General features: G+C 48.6%; 6 protein-coding genes across 6 annotated transcripts; 4 read left to right on the top strand and 2 right to left on the bottom strand.

Moving 5' to 3' along the window:
* Positions 1-1,357: 1,357 nt before the first annotated feature.
* On the top strand, positions 1,358-2,734 carry FSUBG_6384 (psi1; the record flags this gene model as incomplete). Its single annotated transcript, XM_036684576.1, has 3 exons — positions 1,358-1,437; positions 1,647-2,385; positions 2,441-2,734. The coding sequence occupies 3 exons, from the start codon at positions 1,358-1,360 to the stop codon at positions 2,732-2,734; spliced, it is 1,113 nt and encodes a 370-aa protein (XP_036538099.1).
* Positions 2,735-4,282: 1,548 nt separating this feature from the next.
* Positions 4,283-5,074, top strand: FSUBG_6383 (haloacid dehalogenase-like hydrolase; the record flags this gene model as incomplete). The annotated part of the gene is made up of 2 exons (XM_036684575.1): positions 4,283-4,291; positions 4,346-5,074. The coding sequence occupies 2 exons, from the start codon at positions 4,283-4,285 to the stop codon at positions 5,072-5,074; spliced, it is 738 nt and encodes a 245-aa protein (XP_036538098.1).
* A 259-nt stretch (positions 5,075-5,333) lies between these two features.
* FSUBG_6382 (initiator tRNA phosphoribosyl transferase) lies at positions 5,334-6,808 on the bottom strand (the record flags this gene model as incomplete). Its single annotated transcript, XM_036684574.1, has 3 exons — positions 5,334-6,328; positions 6,387-6,421; positions 6,477-6,808. The coding sequence occupies 3 exons, from the start codon at positions 6,806-6,808 to the stop codon at positions 5,334-5,336; spliced, it is 1,362 nt and encodes a 453-aa protein (XP_036538097.1).
* A 354-nt stretch (positions 6,809-7,162) lies between these two features.
* FSUBG_6381 (NAD binding Rossmann fold oxidoreductase) lies at positions 7,163-8,530 on the bottom strand (the record flags this gene model as incomplete). The annotated part of the gene is made up of 3 exons (XM_036684573.1): positions 7,163-8,226; positions 8,277-8,439; positions 8,507-8,530. The coding sequence occupies 3 exons, from the start codon at positions 8,528-8,530 to the stop codon at positions 7,163-7,165; spliced, it is 1,251 nt and encodes a 416-aa protein (XP_036538096.1).
* A 2,622-nt stretch (positions 8,531-11,152) lies between these two features.
* On the top strand, positions 11,153-12,145 carry FSUBG_6380 (dihydrodipicolinate synthetase; the record flags this gene model as incomplete). Its single annotated transcript, XM_036684572.1, has 1 exon — positions 11,153-12,145. The coding sequence occupies one exon, from the start codon at positions 11,153-11,155 to the stop codon at positions 12,143-12,145; it is 993 nt and encodes a 330-aa protein (XP_036538095.1).
* Positions 12,146-12,880: 735 nt separating this feature from the next.
* Positions 12,881-14,647, top strand: FSUBG_6379 (multidrug resistance protein fnx1; the record flags this gene model as incomplete). Its single annotated transcript, XM_036684570.1, has 2 exons — positions 12,881-14,285; positions 14,337-14,647. The coding sequence occupies 2 exons, from the start codon at positions 12,881-12,883 to the stop codon at positions 14,645-14,647; spliced, it is 1,716 nt and encodes a 571-aa protein (XP_036538094.1).
* Between the last annotated feature and the right edge of the window lie 2,544 nt (positions 14,648-17,191).

Below are 17,191 nucleotides of genomic sequence, written 5' to 3'. Positions count from 1 at the left end.
CTACTATCATTTAAAGTGAGCGTACAATTGAGCTGCTGTATACTTCCCCTCGAGTTACTCCAAAGTTGTATAGCGCGCGAACAACAATATAGGATCTGGATGGTCAAGGTCCCCTTAGAAGCATAGTGCGTGCTACATAGGAGACCTCAACACTTAGATATCAATTTTTTTTACTTGTAATAACTACAAAAATCAATTCATTAGCCAAAGAAGCTATCAACACATATTGGAACCTTTAGAGCATTTCGTCCATGTGTGTGAAGTTCAGAGGATAGAAGGTTCTAGAAGCTTCGACCATGGACCAGGGTTGTCGGGAATAGCTGCAGCTTACAACGGGGAAACGCAATCCGCAAGTCACAGTTACAAACCTCGATCCACGACAGATCTGTGCAATGTCTCACAGAGCACCAAGATGGTAAAAACATCATAGCATGGGTACACAACCATACAAGCCATTCAGGCAACCCCATAACCAGGCTTTATCATAGATCCGCTCGAGCTTCCAGCAACCATCTTAAGCTCCAAGTTGGGGCTCTCGAACTGGATTTCTGGCGTCTGGGGCGTCGTCTCCACCACGGCTAGGTATCGTCATAGGTCAGCTATCCCTGTCAAGTTGTCAGGTATCGACAGATTGAGCCCGACACGAGGACGAGAGAGTATGACCCATGAAGGTGTACTCCGTAGTGTAGGTAGTTTTGCGGAATTGACTTTGGAGAATTCTGTAAAGAGATACTTCCTAGGTAGCCAATACAGTCCATCAAAGAACAGACGACAGCAGCAGATGTATAGGTACTTGTCGTTGTTTGAGAGATATCCATCGATCGACTCGACGTCACCCCCACCCTGGTAGACTTGAGGTCAGCCAGCCTCTATTCCATATCAAGTTCCTTTCACATTGCGGTGTCTTTTTCCCCCTTCACTTTAGAAGCTTCCACAAGGTCCCATGCCCCAGTATTTCCCAGCAGTGGCTTCTGGAGATTGTCACGGTAGCATGGCGTAGTGCTTTCTCGACCTTGACTCAGAAGCGTCACTGGACTGATCTTTTAATCCTCACCTGCGGATTCCCACTCATCTTTTGTAAACTCACTCTTGCACTAAAACATCTCTCTTTAACCTCACATCACATTATCACCTCATTCAACCTAGAACGAAACTTCTTCTCATCATACTGAAGTGCACTTTTGGTGTTTGTTTTTCACTGTTTCAACAAACAATCAACAATAAGCAATCCTTGACATTGCTACCCATTTCTTCTTGTTATTCTCTCCCTATCGAACGGTTCATTTGGCTCGCCAAAATTTAACCATATCGCACACCTAAATAATCTTGAGAAACACGACTTCTAACAAGCGCGATCATGGTCAAAGAGACAAAGCTCTACGACACCCTCAACGTCAAGCCTGAGGCAACTCAGGACGAGATCAAGAAGGGATACAAGTAAGTACACAATATCTATACGGAGTTGCAGCGGCGCAATACAGAAACACCATTTTCTCATCAGGTTCTTGTTTTTGCAAATGCACAAGTAAACCATGTTTTGTACTCGGCGAATTGACGAAAGAGATTCTCTTCGCTGAAATAGGAACCACTGCGCATTCCGTCTAGCATCATGATCTGGCCAACACCGCTAACCACACCACCTACAGGAAAGCAGCCTTGAAATGGCACCCAGACAAGAACAAGGATAGCCCCGATGCGGCTGAAAAGTTCAAAGAATGCTCACAAGCATACGAAATTCTTTCCGATCCCGAGAAGCGAAAGATATATGATCAGTACGGCCTCGAATTCCTACTCCGCGGCGGTACCGCACAGCCCGAAGGTGGTGCCGGTGGAAACCCGTTCGCCGCTGGCGGCATGCCTGGAGGTTTTGAAGGTTTCAACTTCCAAGGTGGCATGCCCGGTGGAGGCGGCACCCGAACTTTCCACTTCAATACCGGCAGCGGCGGTGCTGGAGGCTTTGGCTTCAGCAACCCCGAAGAAATCTTTGCCGAATTCATGCGTAACGGATCTGCTGGTGGTATGCATGGTGGTGGCGACGACGACGACATCGCTGGCATGTTTGGCGGATTTGGCGGTGCTGGTCCTCGAAGCCGCAGTTCACGCACACGCTCAGGCTTCGAGCCTCGACCTAGAGAAGCTACTCCCGAGGTTACCACAGTCGAGCGACCCCTGCCCCTAACGCTTGAAGAGCTCTTTAACGGTGTGACCAAGAAGATGAAGATTAAGCGCAAGACTTACGATGAGACCGGAAAGAGAGTCCAGACCGACCAGATCCTTGAAGTCCCTATCAAGCCGGGCCTGAAGAAGGGTTCCAAGATCAAGTTCAACGGAGTCGGTGATCAAGTAGAGGGAGGCCGCCAGGATCTTCACTTTATTGTCGAAGAGGTAAGCACACCGTATCATAACTCTGTCTACGAAATAATAACTAACAAACCTACAGAAGGAACATCCTCTCTACAAGCGCGAGGATAACGATCTTGTCCATGTGGTAACCCTTGATCTCAAGGAGGCCTTGACCGGCTGGCGAAGGACAGTGACAACGATCGACGGCCGACAGCTCAACCTCGATAAGGGAGGCCCTACTCAGCCCAACAGCGAGGAACGGTATCCTGGCCTGGGTATGCCCATCTCTAAAAAGCCTGGCCAGCGAGGCGACTTCGTCATCAAGTACAAGATCAACTTTCCAGCAAGTTTGACTGCCGATCAGAAGCAGAAGCTCAGGGAGATTCTGTAAAGAGGCGCCGTCGCCGAACCTATCTGCAACTCTTACCGGATACTAGACGTTTGCTTGGGGAATTTTCCCAACCTCAGCAGCATCGGAATTCGGCTAGGAAGATCTGTAATACATTTAAATGGTGTTTTGGCGTTTGGGATTCTAATGAATAATGAAAAAATGTGGAAGTTCGATGGCACGAGCCTTAGCATGGAAGATCAGGCCTGGTTGCCCAGAGTACACAAGCGACAGGAGAATGATAGGAGGTTGATTATCATATGGCTTTTTGATATCCATTTGACGGCTGTTCTAATTGGTGTCTTGGTAGAAACGATGTCATATATACTATGGTAGCTGTCTCTAATACTACGACAGATTCAAGATCGAAAGAGAGTGACTTGCTGAAATGAAGAACTATCCATATGAGGTAAAAACAACTCATCTGGTACGATCGTGATTTGGGAAGGGTAATACTTTCTGTATCGCTTAATATGGGATGTTACAAATCCCGCAACTGGTAGAGGAGAGGAGCCGTGTATGACGAGAGCATTGATTGGAGTGGAGGTCCACCGCCGTTGAAGAGTGACACTGTTTACATGGACCATGAATGTTGATAGACGGACTATCGGTTCGAACTCTCCGAAGCCTGAATGTACTCACGTACATATGCTTATGCGAGGTCATCACTGTAGGCCGGTCTAATGCATACTGAGCATAATCCATGATTGTCAGAGGCTCAAAGAGCAAAGTCGCTGATGCGGGCCGGTTGACTGGAAGAAAACGGGTCCCTCTCTTTAGTGTCATTGTTCTAACAGGGATTCATAGTGCTTTGATGACGACACTGGGCGGTTCCTAGTCGGACCTTACCTTGGCTGAATGGAGGGGGAGGGGTATTTGATTCGATATGATGTTGATGTTCTTGCGAGGGGTTTGTTTTGTCTGACTTCCACGTGTTGACGATCGACAGTTCTTGAAGAACAAGCCAATTTTTCTTTAGCATATAGAGAAGTATTTTATCAGCACATAGTTCTTCTACCTGTTCGATTTACTATTCAAGTTGAAAGATACATAAAAGTCCCTCCCTGCTGTAAGGTGGGTAGCTAACCAGCCACCTTGAGATAAGGTAAGGTAAGGTAGCTAGCTGTTCATGAACGCGGGGTTTCTTGTTGAATCTTACCCATGAGGTGCAGATGGAATGCATATCAAACAACCTGTAGAGTTCATTGCAAGATAACCCGGGCAACCCCCGGCATCACAGTCGCACTTGCATATTCCAATTACAGCATATTGCAGTTACGGGCAGTCGTAGTCGTAGTCGCAATGGCAGGTCCAGTTCCCGTTACAGTTTCGAAAGTCCCTGCTCCGTTGAACCAAGGCAGGTCCTCCATAAAACCTCCATTCCCCCACAGTAGCTCCGTCACTGTCTTTTCTTCCTTCACCTCCATCAATTCCCTGCTCCACCTGGTTTCCACAAGGTTCTTCTGTTCTTCTCTTCTTAATACATCCAATTCCTCTTGAGAACTCGTCTTTGCTTCTTCACTCGAACTTTCTTCACTCAGATCTGCCAAAATGCCTGAGGTATGTGGCTCATGAAATCTCGATCTTATTCGCGCTTACACTGACAATTTCTAGATCAACACCCTCCTGTTCGATTGCGACAACACCCTCGTCCTCTCTGAGGAGCTTGCCTTCGAGGCTTGCGCAGGCCTCATCAACGAGATCTGCGAGGCTCGTCAAGTCGAGATGCGCTTCACTGGCGAGACCCTCATCAAGGAGTTCGTCGGCCAGAACTTCCGCGGCATGCTCACCACCCTCCAGAAGAACTACAACATCGAGATCTCACCTGAGGACATGGAGACCTATGTTCGAAAGGAGGAGGACGCCGTCATTGCCAAGCTCAAGGAATCTCTCCGACCTTGTGTTGGTGTTGATGAGCAGCTCGAGAAGCTTGCCGCTTCTGGCAAGTACACCATGTCCGTAGTTTCTTCCTCTGCCCTCCGCCGTGTCCGTGCCTCCATCGAGAAGGTTGGTCAGGACAAGTACTTCCAGGGCGATGTTGTCTTCTCTGCCGCTACAAGTCTCGAGAAGCCCACTAGCAAGCCTGATCCCGCTATCTACCTTCACGCTCTAGAGAAACTTGGCAAGAAGGCCGAGGAGGCTGTCGCTATTGAGGACAGCAAGAGCGGCACCCTTAGCGGCACTCGTGCCGGTATCAAGGTCATCGGTTATGTTGGCCCTTATGCTGAGGACAAGCAGCCCGAGATGGAGAAGACCTTGAGCGATGCCGGTGCTGTTGTCATCATGCGAGACTGGTCCGAGTTCCCTGCTGCTCTGCAGAAGATTGAGGCTGGTGAGGTCTAAAAAAACGAGCTTTGTTGTTGAAATTGCTTTAAGGAATACCCAAAATACATATCGGTCAAATAGCGAAAGAGATGGAGCAAATCACCTAGATCAATTGAACTAATAAACTTTACGAACCTTCTGCCCTGTTATGGTAGCCATTTGCCATTTGAGACAATGTTGAGACTGAGACTTGATGCAGCTTATTGTCTCAGATACAAGGTCGATGTCTCATGATTGATTTACAGATCCTAAATATATATATTCTATATGAAATGCATCATTTTCGCCAGTCCATTAAAAAGCTGTTGACACTCTGTAGAGTGGCCCGGCTGGGATTGGCGCCTGGGTAAGCTGTCATGATGACACCCAATCTCGACTTTATGAAAGTCTTTGTGAATGAGACGTCTTCTGTTGATTTTTTGATGTTCCCTTCATCACCAAATAGGTAGCATGATATCGCGAGGGCCACGCCGACTGATAGATCTCGCCCTGATTCGCAAGCCACCACAATTCGTTGCTGATCAGGCTCTGTGGCCGAGGCAAGATATTTAGCAGCAAAGTCGCATATTTCAGGTAGAGAAGTTCGAAGGTTGCGACTAGCCAGCTTGTTTTTGCCAAGGCCGGCTTGCATGTAAGTCTTGGACTTTATCCAGGTATCCTTTGGTGTGGTGTCTTGAGTTACGACGATGCGGCATTCTGAAGGGTTTGCATGAAGTGGCATAGGGCAAACTGAAATGTTTGGTGTCAGCTTTATCTGCGTTCCTTCGTCCTTCTTGCTAGCAGCATGATCACTGACTAGTCTGGAGATCAGATCTGGCAGTTCAGACTCTGGCGTCTTGAGAAGCTCGTCAATATTCTCCCAAAATAAAGGCGCTGTAAGATCATGCGCCCACATCTCAGTATCGTCAGCCGCACCCTGTATATATCCTCCCTCATCCATCTCGCTACCTATAACTCGGCGACTAGCCGTGCAGCAGATGACAGGGCGGAAGTCGTCAAATATGGAGGATGTGTCTTGAACAGAAGGAAGAGATGAGTCTGGAGTTATCCAGAATGGGCGGAGTGGTTTTGTCAGGCATGTTGGAAGATTGAGATTGAGTGCCTTGAAGGAATCGACGAATCCAGGGATGAGTGCGCATATTTGTGAGTGTGTTGTTGCAGGGAGATGAGCTGGCAGATAGAGATTTGCTGAGGATGGGTTTGAGGGGAGAAGAGTGAGGTTGAGGACTGTGCACCAGATAGGAATCGTCGAAGAAAGGGCATCAGGCATCCCTATATAAGTCAGTCGTCACTTTATCCGAGACTCTGGTTGTCATGAGAGAGAACATACTCTTTCCACGCCGAGTAGAGTCGACGATTATGATACTACCAACATGTTAGATCTCAGCTAACGGGAAGATAACTAGGCCTCTATACATACCCATCATGGTTCTCAATAAGCTCAACCAAATGTAAGTTCAACCTCCTGGTGCTGAATTTCCAAGCCCTCTCATGGCCATCCGTACTCTTAAAATACGCACTTGCGCCTTTACGCTCAGGCGGAATATACCAACTTCCACAACGTTCATTAGCCACAAGTGGTCGTGGGCCATATGCTTGAGACACCGCATCCACAAAGTCTGCGTCGATTTGGATGCTAGTCAGGCGGTTGTGGATTGTAAGTGTGGTGCGTTTGAAAGACGCCATAAGTTGAGACATGGAGAGTTGTTCATTTTGAGGGAGGATCAGATCGGAGAAGCGGGGTTCAGGCATGATGGCTATACAGTGAGAGGATGAATGTTTTATATGAGGTTGGCTTGAACTTTTACGTAGCGAGAAGTATTGAGAGGTCCAAACCGGCTTTGTAACGAGGGTATATAAGGTTGTGGTGTTGAATTTTTGGTGGAGCTTAAGAGTTTAAAGGGCATGGTGTTTTAGTATCCACCCCGCATTAGACTTAAGAGCATAATCAGATTCACTAACTTATAAGGAACCGGTAGATCACTTCTCAAAAGGCTGCAATAACAAAAGGCTTGATCATTACTTTTGGTCGTAACCCATCAGACATTTCTACACGTAGCATATGGTATTTATCCTTCTCCTATTCCTTTCCTTTCTTTGTACCCATTACTCCAGCCTCCACTTGCCATTCTCGATAACAATCTTGACTTCTCGGTTCTCATCAATACTTCTTCGGCCAGCCTCAAGAATAGCCGTTGTGGCAATAGTGTTCTTGAGAGTAGGGAGAGGCTTGGCGTCAAGGTCCTCAGGCTTGAGCTTACCAGAGTTGACAGCTCTGCAACCATCGACAAACTTCTCAATAGAGATGTAGCCATAACCAGTCTGGCCAGCGAAGTTGCCATCCTCATCAGGAGCATACTTCATGTAGAAGGGGTTGTACCACATCAATTGACCGATAGAGTCATCTGCAACGTCGTAGCCACGCTTGGCCTGGTCGATACGGATCTCGCCGTTGGCAGCGAGGTAGTGGAAGTATTGGTTCGAGTGGACACCGGCCTTTTGAGGAGCGGTCCACGAGGCTGTGTAGACACCAACGGCTCGCTTGCTGGGCTCGCCGTTCTTGTTCCAGGTGACGAGAAGTGAGATGGTATCCTCAGTAATGGGGTCGCAGCCCAGATCAACAGCAACACCCTTGGAGGAAGAGGCGTTAACGCTCACGGGCACATATCCGCGCTCCTGGACCATGGAGTCGCAAATATCGATGTGGTGGCTGTTGAGGTAGTAAGAGATATCAGACTCCTTTCCAGCCCATGCCTTGAAGGTCTCGAGCTGTGATTTGGGCTGGGACATATAACTGTAGAAGTAGTTGAAGTCGCCAAGCTTCTGAGCTTTTGCGCGAGCATCGGCGTAAGCAGGGTCATAACGCTTGTGGTGCTCAACGTAAACGTAGACACCCTTCTTCTGAGCGAGATCAACCAGCTCCTGATGCTCCTCGAGGACCTTGACGGCGGGCTTGGTGATCATGACATGGATGCCACGCTCAATGGCGTACTTTGCGATGGGGAAGTGGGTAGGGTCGGGGGTGAAGATTGTGATGGCATCGCCAGGCTTAAGAGCGTCAATGGCGGTCTTGTAAGCGTCGGGGTCGACCTTGTCGTTTTCTGGGAATGAGTCGAAGGAGGTGTCGAGGTTGTTGTAGACTTTTTGGATGTTCTTGTCGAGATGTTCGCCTAGGGGAGGTTAGTCGTGAGCATAACAACTACGTTCGAGAGATCCTTACGAATAGCAGGGAACTTCTTGCCATTGACGCCAACCATTCCCAGCTTGTTGACCTTTTCGCGACGGCGCAGATCAAAGAGACTGAGACCAACGACGCCAACCTTCTTGTCTGAACCAGAGGCACCGCCACCGACGAAACCGGTGGTGTACTCTCCAGTACCAATCTAGAGGTTTCGTATTAGCAAACTGGCATGAATTGAGTATGAGACCGTTGTTTTTGGATCAACTCACCATGAGGACATTGAGAGGCTCCATTGTGATGTTATGCCGAGGGGCAAGGCGGGGGAGGGGCTGAAGCTATGATGGGAGCAAAAACGGGGTATGAGGGTATATAAACGAGTCCCAGATTACGTATGGACGTATACGAAGGTCAAATGAAACTCGAGAGGGTGTAGAGACGAGGTCTAGAGCGCAATCATGAGACGATGGACATGAAGGCTGAATACTGTTCTTATGAATGCTCGCTCATGTCTCCGCTAGCTTGGAACCAAAGCTGGGGGACAGTTCGGGGTTCTCTCCGGACGTGATTGGAGGAAAAATGAGTCCCCGCGCCAAATCCCCCCAATCTCAAGCTAGAGAGAGGGATAGCTTTGGGAATATGGAGTCATGATGCCGGATAAATCTTGAGTTGAGGTGCTCATGTGAGTGTGGGGATGATACAGCTTCGCAGAAATCTGGGGGAGAAAGGGGTAGGTAGGGGAAGAGATGAGATTGAATCCTTGAGATAATGGTGCGTGCTATTGCTATGTATCCTGTTGTAGTTGATTCGGTGATCATGTTGGTGGTGTTTGTCTCACATAGGTAGCCAATACCTTAGTAGGTACTTAGCTAACATCGGGGGCGGGGAAATCCCCTCGTACTGTGACAGAAACCGTCAAAATTGGAGAGAATGAATGATCTTCACAGTACATAATCTATAGTGGCGATAGGTTATCATGACAGCAATTCTTGAGAGTATTGGACTAGTGGTGAAGGATAGATTCATTTCCCATTCTGACTAGAGAGGTATTTCTCACAGGGACCATAAATTCGATGGAGCGTCTAGAAGCCAGAAGCCAGAAGCCAGAAGCCAGAAGTTCCCAGAACCACCGGCCCCCAAACCCATGAGAGGATCATCACTATAAATCGACATGGGTTGCGAGGTGCAGTGAGGGGTACAGAGCGAGACGGGAGGATTAGTGCTTTGGAGGGGTCAACGTCAATATCCCCCCACCCCCACGGCACTAGAATCCCCGGCTCATGACCGGAAGCAATGGTAATCATGGGTGATATGATTTGATGTTTACAGCAGCAGAGTTTATCGTGTTACATTCCAGCGTGTGAATTATCAGTTGAAACCGTTTCAGCGTCGAATGTAACCTGTCGATAACATCAATTGTCGTCACCTAATCAAGTGCCGAAAGTCTATCAAAAGCTTCCTCGCATCCAGTTCCAAGTAAATTGATACTATGTATATCAATCAACTTTATAAAGTCTCGTGACTTTGACCCCTCACGTAACACGGCATCGGGGTGCCACGTTGGGGGTACCATCGCCAGAAATTCTCCGCCCACTCAGAGCCAGACTTTGACTTTTACCCCATCAACACCAAACGCCAAATTCCTCACCTCGACACTTTACACTCACTGCCAAGTAAGTAACTAACTCGGGCGCGCACACACTCAGTGGAAGTACAGTACATACAGGCATGTACAAGCACAAGCACAGCCCGGTCACCTTCCGGTCAGTCTCGATAAACCTATGCACTTTGCCTCTCTTACACACCGTGACGCCGCAAAATACAACAAGCCTTGGTCAGCTCGAGGTCCAAGGCAAAAGGGTGACTCTCCACCTGGACCTACACAATGTACACTACTGTAGACAGTGTAGAGCTCATATCCCGGCCGGCTAATCGACTTCAGCGCGGGATGTTGAACATGGATTTGCCAAGCGATCCAACGGTTTCCTAGACCTTCAAGCCTCCGTCTCCTGTTCGTCCCGCCTAACCGGCTCCCCACGTCTGTCCGTCTGCCTCTAACCAGCATTGAGACTGGCGATGTGATGGAAGAGGGTGCATCAATAGATGTCAGTGCTAGAGTTGTGTTATTCGTGGTGGTGGTGGTGGTGGTGGCTCGCTCTGATCGGAAGTGCCGATCTCGCATCCCTATCAAACAGATCACCCGGCAGCTGAAGAAGCAGGCAATCGGTCATATTGGCATCCTCTTGGCCTGGGTATACGACCTGCAGATGGTTTTATCTATCTGTCCGTCGACTTTAGCCGCAGCATGATATGGCATTGTGCGGCATCACCTCGTTCGGTGTACTCAATTCTGCTTGGTGAGACCAGGTTACGTGACGACGTATGACAGTCTCGTAGCCTCAGACCCAACACATCGCTTCTGAGCTCTGTCTGCCGGATGTTGCGCAACTCTTACCATCGCAAATGGGTATTTCAGTGGTCCACTCTTCTCCAGACTTACATTGCATTACTCCAATTGGGGGGCGATCGAGCCAATACCCACACGGTCCTTTGAGCACTTGACTTCCCGAGGCGAATCCACCCCCAAACTGGTTACTGTTACCGCGAGGTACGGATACAGTAGCGTAAGGGAGGTAGCGTAGCGAAGGTACCGAACGAAAATGGATTTGTCGGTTCCATTCGACATCAATCATGTCTTGAGGTTTATACGCTACCGTATAGTAAGGTATGCTAACTAGCTATAAAGTCCCTCTGCGTTTCATTTAAACCCCGGCTTGTCCTGTTCTGTCCCGTTCCTGCTCGTTGCTGTCTGTCTTTTACTTTTCCTCCATCTATCGTCGTCTCTTATAGTCTACTCCATCCACTAAGGTAGCCATCATTCTCCAACAAACAACCCCAGGCACACTAGACATCTCATCATGACTACTTCTAACGGTGCTACCAACGGCCAAAATGGCCATGCCGCCACTCCCAAGTCGCTGCCTACCGGGATCTACGCCCCTGTCATGACCTTCTTCGACCCTGAGACTGAGGAGCTCGACATTCCCACCATCAAGAAGCACGCCGTGCGATTAGGTCAAGCTGGCCTGGCCGGTCTTGTTGCCATGGGCTCCAATGGTGAGGCTGTTCACTGCACACGTGAGGAGAAAATTGCTGTCACAAAGGCTACCCGAGAGGCCCTGGATGAAGCTGGTTTCCAATCCGTCCCCGTTTTCCTCGGAGCCACTGAGGGCAGTGTCAAGGGCACTATCGAGCTGAGCAAGCTGGCCGCTGAGGTTGGCGCTGCTGCCACTCTCGTTCTCCCTCCTTCTTATTACAAGGCCCAGATGAGCGAGGATGCCATTTACAACTACTTCACCGACCTCGCCGATGCAAGCCCCATCCCCATCGTTCTCTACAACTATCCTGGTGCCGTTGCTGGCCTTGACATGGACAGCGATCTCCTCATCAAGCTCGGCCAGCACCCCAACATTGTCGGCACAAAGTTTACCTGTGGAAGCACCGGTAAGCTCACCCGCGTTGCTCTCGCTACAGACGCCAAGACCCCCTTCCAAGAAGGCTCTGGTTACCTTGCCTTCGGCGGTATTGCCGACTTCACCATCCAGACTCTGGTCAGCGGCGGTAGCGGAATCATTGCCGGTGGTGCCAACGTCATGCCCAAGACCTGCGTCAAGGTTTGGGATCTCTACGTCAAGGGCAAGAAGGATGAGGCTCAAGCTCTCCAGAAGAAGCTCTCCAAGGCCGACTGGGTGCTGACCAAGGCTGCCATTGCCGGCACCAAGTCTGCTATCCAGAGCTACTACGGCTATGGTGGCTACCCCCGACGACCCCTGCCTCGTCTCACCCCTGAGCAAGCCAAGGGCATTGCTGAGGGTATCAAGGACCTCATGGAAATTGAGAACTCACTATAGTTCACGGTCGATGTTTGAATCCGTTGTTTGCTTGTCCAGTTGAAAGACCGCTGACATGGATGGGTATGAGTTTGCATAGCGTTGCATTTAATGATGAAAAGTACCCAATGGACTAGACATGGATTTAGGTATGGGCCTGTACCGTCTGGACTTGGTCATGATTATAAATTATGAATGTAAATGAACAAAAGGCTTCCGTCGAGCTATCATGGTGTCTAATTATGAAACTTACTCATGAGTGATGGGTCCTAAATACGCGTCATTTCACATGCTACCTTGTAAAGATGAGCTGCCGTCCCCAGATGCATCATTCTGATGATAATTAACTACAGCTTCGTCTCTCATGACAACAAGAAGGTAGTTATGACATGTATTCAGTTTAATTCCAATTTCCTTCATGGCGTAGACTACCCTGGACCCTTTCTCGAAATGCCGTAGACGTCATTGGTTACTTGATCCCCGCGTCATCCCTTTGGGTATTAGTGAATTGGAGGTGGCCGGTTCCTCTTATCTCGATTGAAAGATTATCCATTTTGGATACTAGCGGCTGCTCGGATAGGCCGATAGTCGCCGATCGTAACCACAGATATATATCAACAACGCCCTTTTGTCAGTAATCCTCAATTCCATCTCACATAAGTCTTACACGGGAATACATGAAACTGCTCTGACCGCCCGCACCAAGTCTTTCTTCAATTGATTCCTCTTCTGCTCAATTGCTTGGCGAGAGTGACGATGCGTGAATCTGCCAGCGGCAGCGTAGCATCTGCCGTGGCCGAAAACGGCACGAATGCACTCGGCGATGAACGAACCCCATTGCTCAAGTCTACTAGTCAATCTCAGAATCAAGATGCCGAACCACCAAGTGAAGCTCAGGGAGATGACCCTGATAGAGGCTTGCCAGCAGGACAAGAGGAAGAGACAACCGTTGTTGCTGAGGAGGTGTCAACTGGCCGGTTGGTTCTCATCTTTGGTACAGCGTGGATCGGAGTCTTCTTGGGTGCCATCGACTCTACTATTATTGCGACTCTCTCAGGACCAATTTCGAGCGAGTTCCAATCCCTCAGCTTGTTGTCATGGCTCGCAACCGCTTACCTCATCTCCAATGCCGCATGCCAACCTATTTCAGGGCGGTTAACAGATATCTTTGGCCGAGGACCGGGTCTTGTATTCAGCAATGTATTCTTCGCAGCCGGTAATCTGATTTGTGGTCTGGCCCGTGACCAGACCACCATGATCATAGGACGCGTCGTCGCAGGTATTGGAGGTGGTGGATTGATGAGCATCTCGACGTTCCTGGGCTCAGACCTGGTCCCTCTACGTAAGAGAGGCATTATCCAGGGCTTGGGTAACATCTGCTATGGATCTGGTGCAATGCTGGGTGGTGTGTTTGGCGGCTTGATTAATGATCACACATCCCAGGGCTGGAGACTTGCCTTCTTGATCCAAGTGCCTCCGGTACTCGTCTCTGCTGTTGCAGTTCATTTCTTGGTCAGGGTTCCCCCTAAGCAGTCGGATAAGTCGTTCCTTGCACGCATCGACTTCATGGGAGCATTCTTGACATCCTCTTTCTTGGTGTTTCTGCTCTTGGGCCTCAACTCAGGCGGGAATCTTGTGCCGTGGACTCACCCTCTCCCGCTGACCACGATACCCCTTGCTTTCATCACATTTGGCTTATTCTTGTTCTGGGAGAGTAAGGCCCGCCAGCCAATCATACCAGTGAAGCTTCTTCTTGACCGGACTGTCTTGAACGCCTGTCTATGCAATCTTGCCTGTACGATGGCGGTAATGGGGGCGCTCTTCTATGTTCCTCTGTACCTGCAGGTTCTTGGCAGTAGTGCCACGCAATCTGGTATCCAGATTCTCCCATCCCCGATCGGCATCTCAGTGGGATCTCTCCTTTCGGGCTTCATCATGAAGAGAACTGGAAAATACACCAAACTAGGTGTAGTGGGCTTGCTCTTCCTGATTGCGGGAGTTGTGGTTCTGACAATCCAGAATGAGCATAGTCCCAAGTGGCTGATGGGAGTTTCTTTCTTCTTGATCGGTTCTGGATATGGCGCAACCCTCACAACGACGCTGTTGGCATGCATTGCTGCTGTTGACCACTCTCAGCAGGCTGTCATCACCTCTGCAACCTGTGAGTTGATCAGACGTATTTTGTTGAGTTCGCATTGCTAATAAGCTTTAGATCTGGCACGCAGCCTCGGCAGTACTGTGGGGGTTACCATTGGCTCAGCTGTGTACCAAAACATCCTCAAAGCTAGACTCTGGGACAGATTCGGTGCCGAGCCTGGAGCTGCAGATGAGATTCGACGCATCAGAGATGACCTGGATGAGATCAAGCATCTTCCTGAAGGATGGTATGACGGCGTCATCGGCTCTTTTGTAGAGGCCTTCAGGGGGGTGTGGCTTACACTTCTGGCCTTCGCTATCATTGGGTTACTGTGCATCTCGCTCATGAGGCAGCACACCCTTCATTCGACCCTTGAGAGACGGTGATTACGTGTGAATCAGATTCGTAAATGAGGATCATATCGTAAGAGGGTTGAAAGAACCGGAAGAAAGAGAAATTGAAAATGCTGGAAGGATAGATTAAAGCAGTGGTTGAAGATCTATCATAGGTAGACATGTAGTAAACCGCGGATATTTGTGGATAATGTCACAAAAGTTGAATGTATTGACAGCGCTGGGCCAAGGTTTCAGCCAGAGCTTGAATGGGATCGGTACTATCAATGAAGCATCTACAGTTTCCGTTTAAACTTCTTTCAAAAGACATGAGATTTTTAAGATAGCTTTCTTAAAGTCTCCAAACATATCGATCTCTCTGCATTCCTCGTCTTTGGATTTCAAGAACCATCAACACTAAACTTTTATCTTCTACCCCAAGCTTGAACACTGGATGGCTTCGTAGATGAAACATTTCTATACAGTTCATACCTCATCACCCCCATCAGATCTAGCTCGATTCAAACCATGACTGGTCACTCTGGCCGAGTGCAGCGATGGAAAAGTTATAGGTAGCTCTAGCAAAAATGTCTCGGTTGACGTTCAGGAACTCACCTCAGAGCTTACGCCGAGAGAGAAAAGCGGCCGAAGACGCTATACTCATATTGCTCTGAATTTCTTCTGCTGCCTAGAGCTTTGGGTCATTTCAAGATACCATTATGAATACTCATAAAGTCGGCATAAAGTAATGCAGAATATAGACCTTTGGTAAGGCAGATCTTAAGCCAGCCTCAGGTTGGTCTAGATCCGTGATTGGAGCTCATACGGGCAGAGTCGAGAATCTTATCCGAGGGGGTAGACATAGATCTCGACCACTCAAGTTACTACCGATACACCCTTTTCCGGATACGATATAACCTCACCTAGCCAAATATCATATTTATTATATCGTTATATTCCTCAGTATAGGCTAATGAACTCCGCTATAAAGGGTATTGCCTGGTCATGTCTTCATAAGAATATGCATAGGCTTGCCTCTCATGAGTTGCAGATGGAAACTCGTGATGGTTGTTACACCCCTAAAACCTTGGATCATACACCGATGTAGTTCAAATTCTCCTTTGGGGGCTTTGTGTTACACAGTTCGAGCTTGGCAAGCCAGAAAACAACCGTTTTGAGACACTAATTAACTTTGTCACTTTTGGGGGCCATTCCTCAAGGCCAAGCTTTGTAGGATGTGACCTAGAAGATAGCCAACCCTATTGGACGACAGGATATCTTAAACTCGGCTTACATCGTGCAAGAGTGATGTATTTATCATAACATACTGTTCAGTGGAGGTTCGCATTCCTGGAGTTGTGCAGCTGGAGGGTCATATGGCAGTGTCTTATACGGACTGGGTGATAGTTTCGGAGTTATTCACAACAAAGACTACGGCCCAAGCTCCTAAGCTTGCGGGCATTTCAACCGGAGATAACGTAGGCATAGAGCTACAGAGCGCCTGGCCACGAGATATTCAGAGACGGCGGCCGACGGACTTGTTGAAGCGCTGAATGGTCGCCTAGCTAACCATTAGTTTCCGTCTACTATGGGAATATATATCGTAAGATGGCTTGAGCACTGTCCATAGCTAAAGACTTGATAGACATATAATCTGCTGCAAAAGCTAAGTTACTGTCTGTTGTAAAATTATGTCGTCCTTGATACGGCGTCCTGAAATGAGAGTCTAGATCTAGTCACTGTCTCAGACGTCGAGGTCTGGAACGCCACCCTTGCCGCTTTCACCGAAAAGCCACCTCGCTTGATGGTAAAGTTTATTCGAGTGTAAGAGGTGTCTTTAAGAAATGCTGCTAAAAGGCTGTTCGGAGGATGAAGGTAGCCAGATTCGGAAAGAGATTCGTGGGCTAGACTCTGAGCTGAAGTGAAGGCAACTCAAGTCAAGTCAAGCACGGACAACGATGGCACAACGTCTGTTATTTCCTCAAGCGTTGTTTCTGTAGGGCAGAGTGGCGAGAAGGTACAGTATTAGAGTGAGGCGTTGCCTGGACTGTACTGTTTGTTGGTCCCTTGAATGAAGATCAACTATTGTGTACCGTCTTTTATATTCAATGCTGATCAAAACATCATATTTCGCCTCTGATCTACTACCAAGTCATGATATGATCAGGATGTCCCAATCCGTACGACAAAACTTCTGCTTTTGGGGGGTTGCCAAGATTCTTGTGTGCTCTGTCTCTGCTGGAGAACCGTTGAGTCAACTCTAACTTTGTGCAATGCTCTAGTGCTAGCCTCAGGAGCTATGGCCATTAGCAACGGGTTCAGTGAGTGCATCATTTTAGCTTCCGAGTGGGAATCTTGACAGGCGCCACACTTGACGGAATTAGCAAAATGGTGGGCTCACTAAAGAATGCCACTGTGTAACCTTTGACCGATCTACGGCCCGTTACGGGAGCCAAGATAGTCTAGTCTCCAGTGATCGTCCGGAGTTGTGTCCAGGAGAGTCTGCCCAGGAGCACTTCATCCGGGCAGGACTGACGCTTTGTAAGCTCTGTGAGTGGTTATAGCTTCACCTGATACGCCCAGACAGCCTCCCATTAT

The sequence above is a fragment of the Fusarium subglutinans genome, assembly GCF_013396075.1.
Source record: "Fusarium subglutinans strain NRRL 66333 chromosome Unknown NRRL66333_c0000066, whole genome shotgun sequence".
Classification (NCBI taxonomy): domain Eukaryota; kingdom Fungi; phylum Ascomycota; class Sordariomycetes; order Hypocreales; family Nectriaceae; genus Fusarium; species Fusarium subglutinans.
The sequence above is the reverse complement of the archived record's forward strand: the minus strand, read 5'-3'. Positions and strand labels throughout refer to the sequence as shown.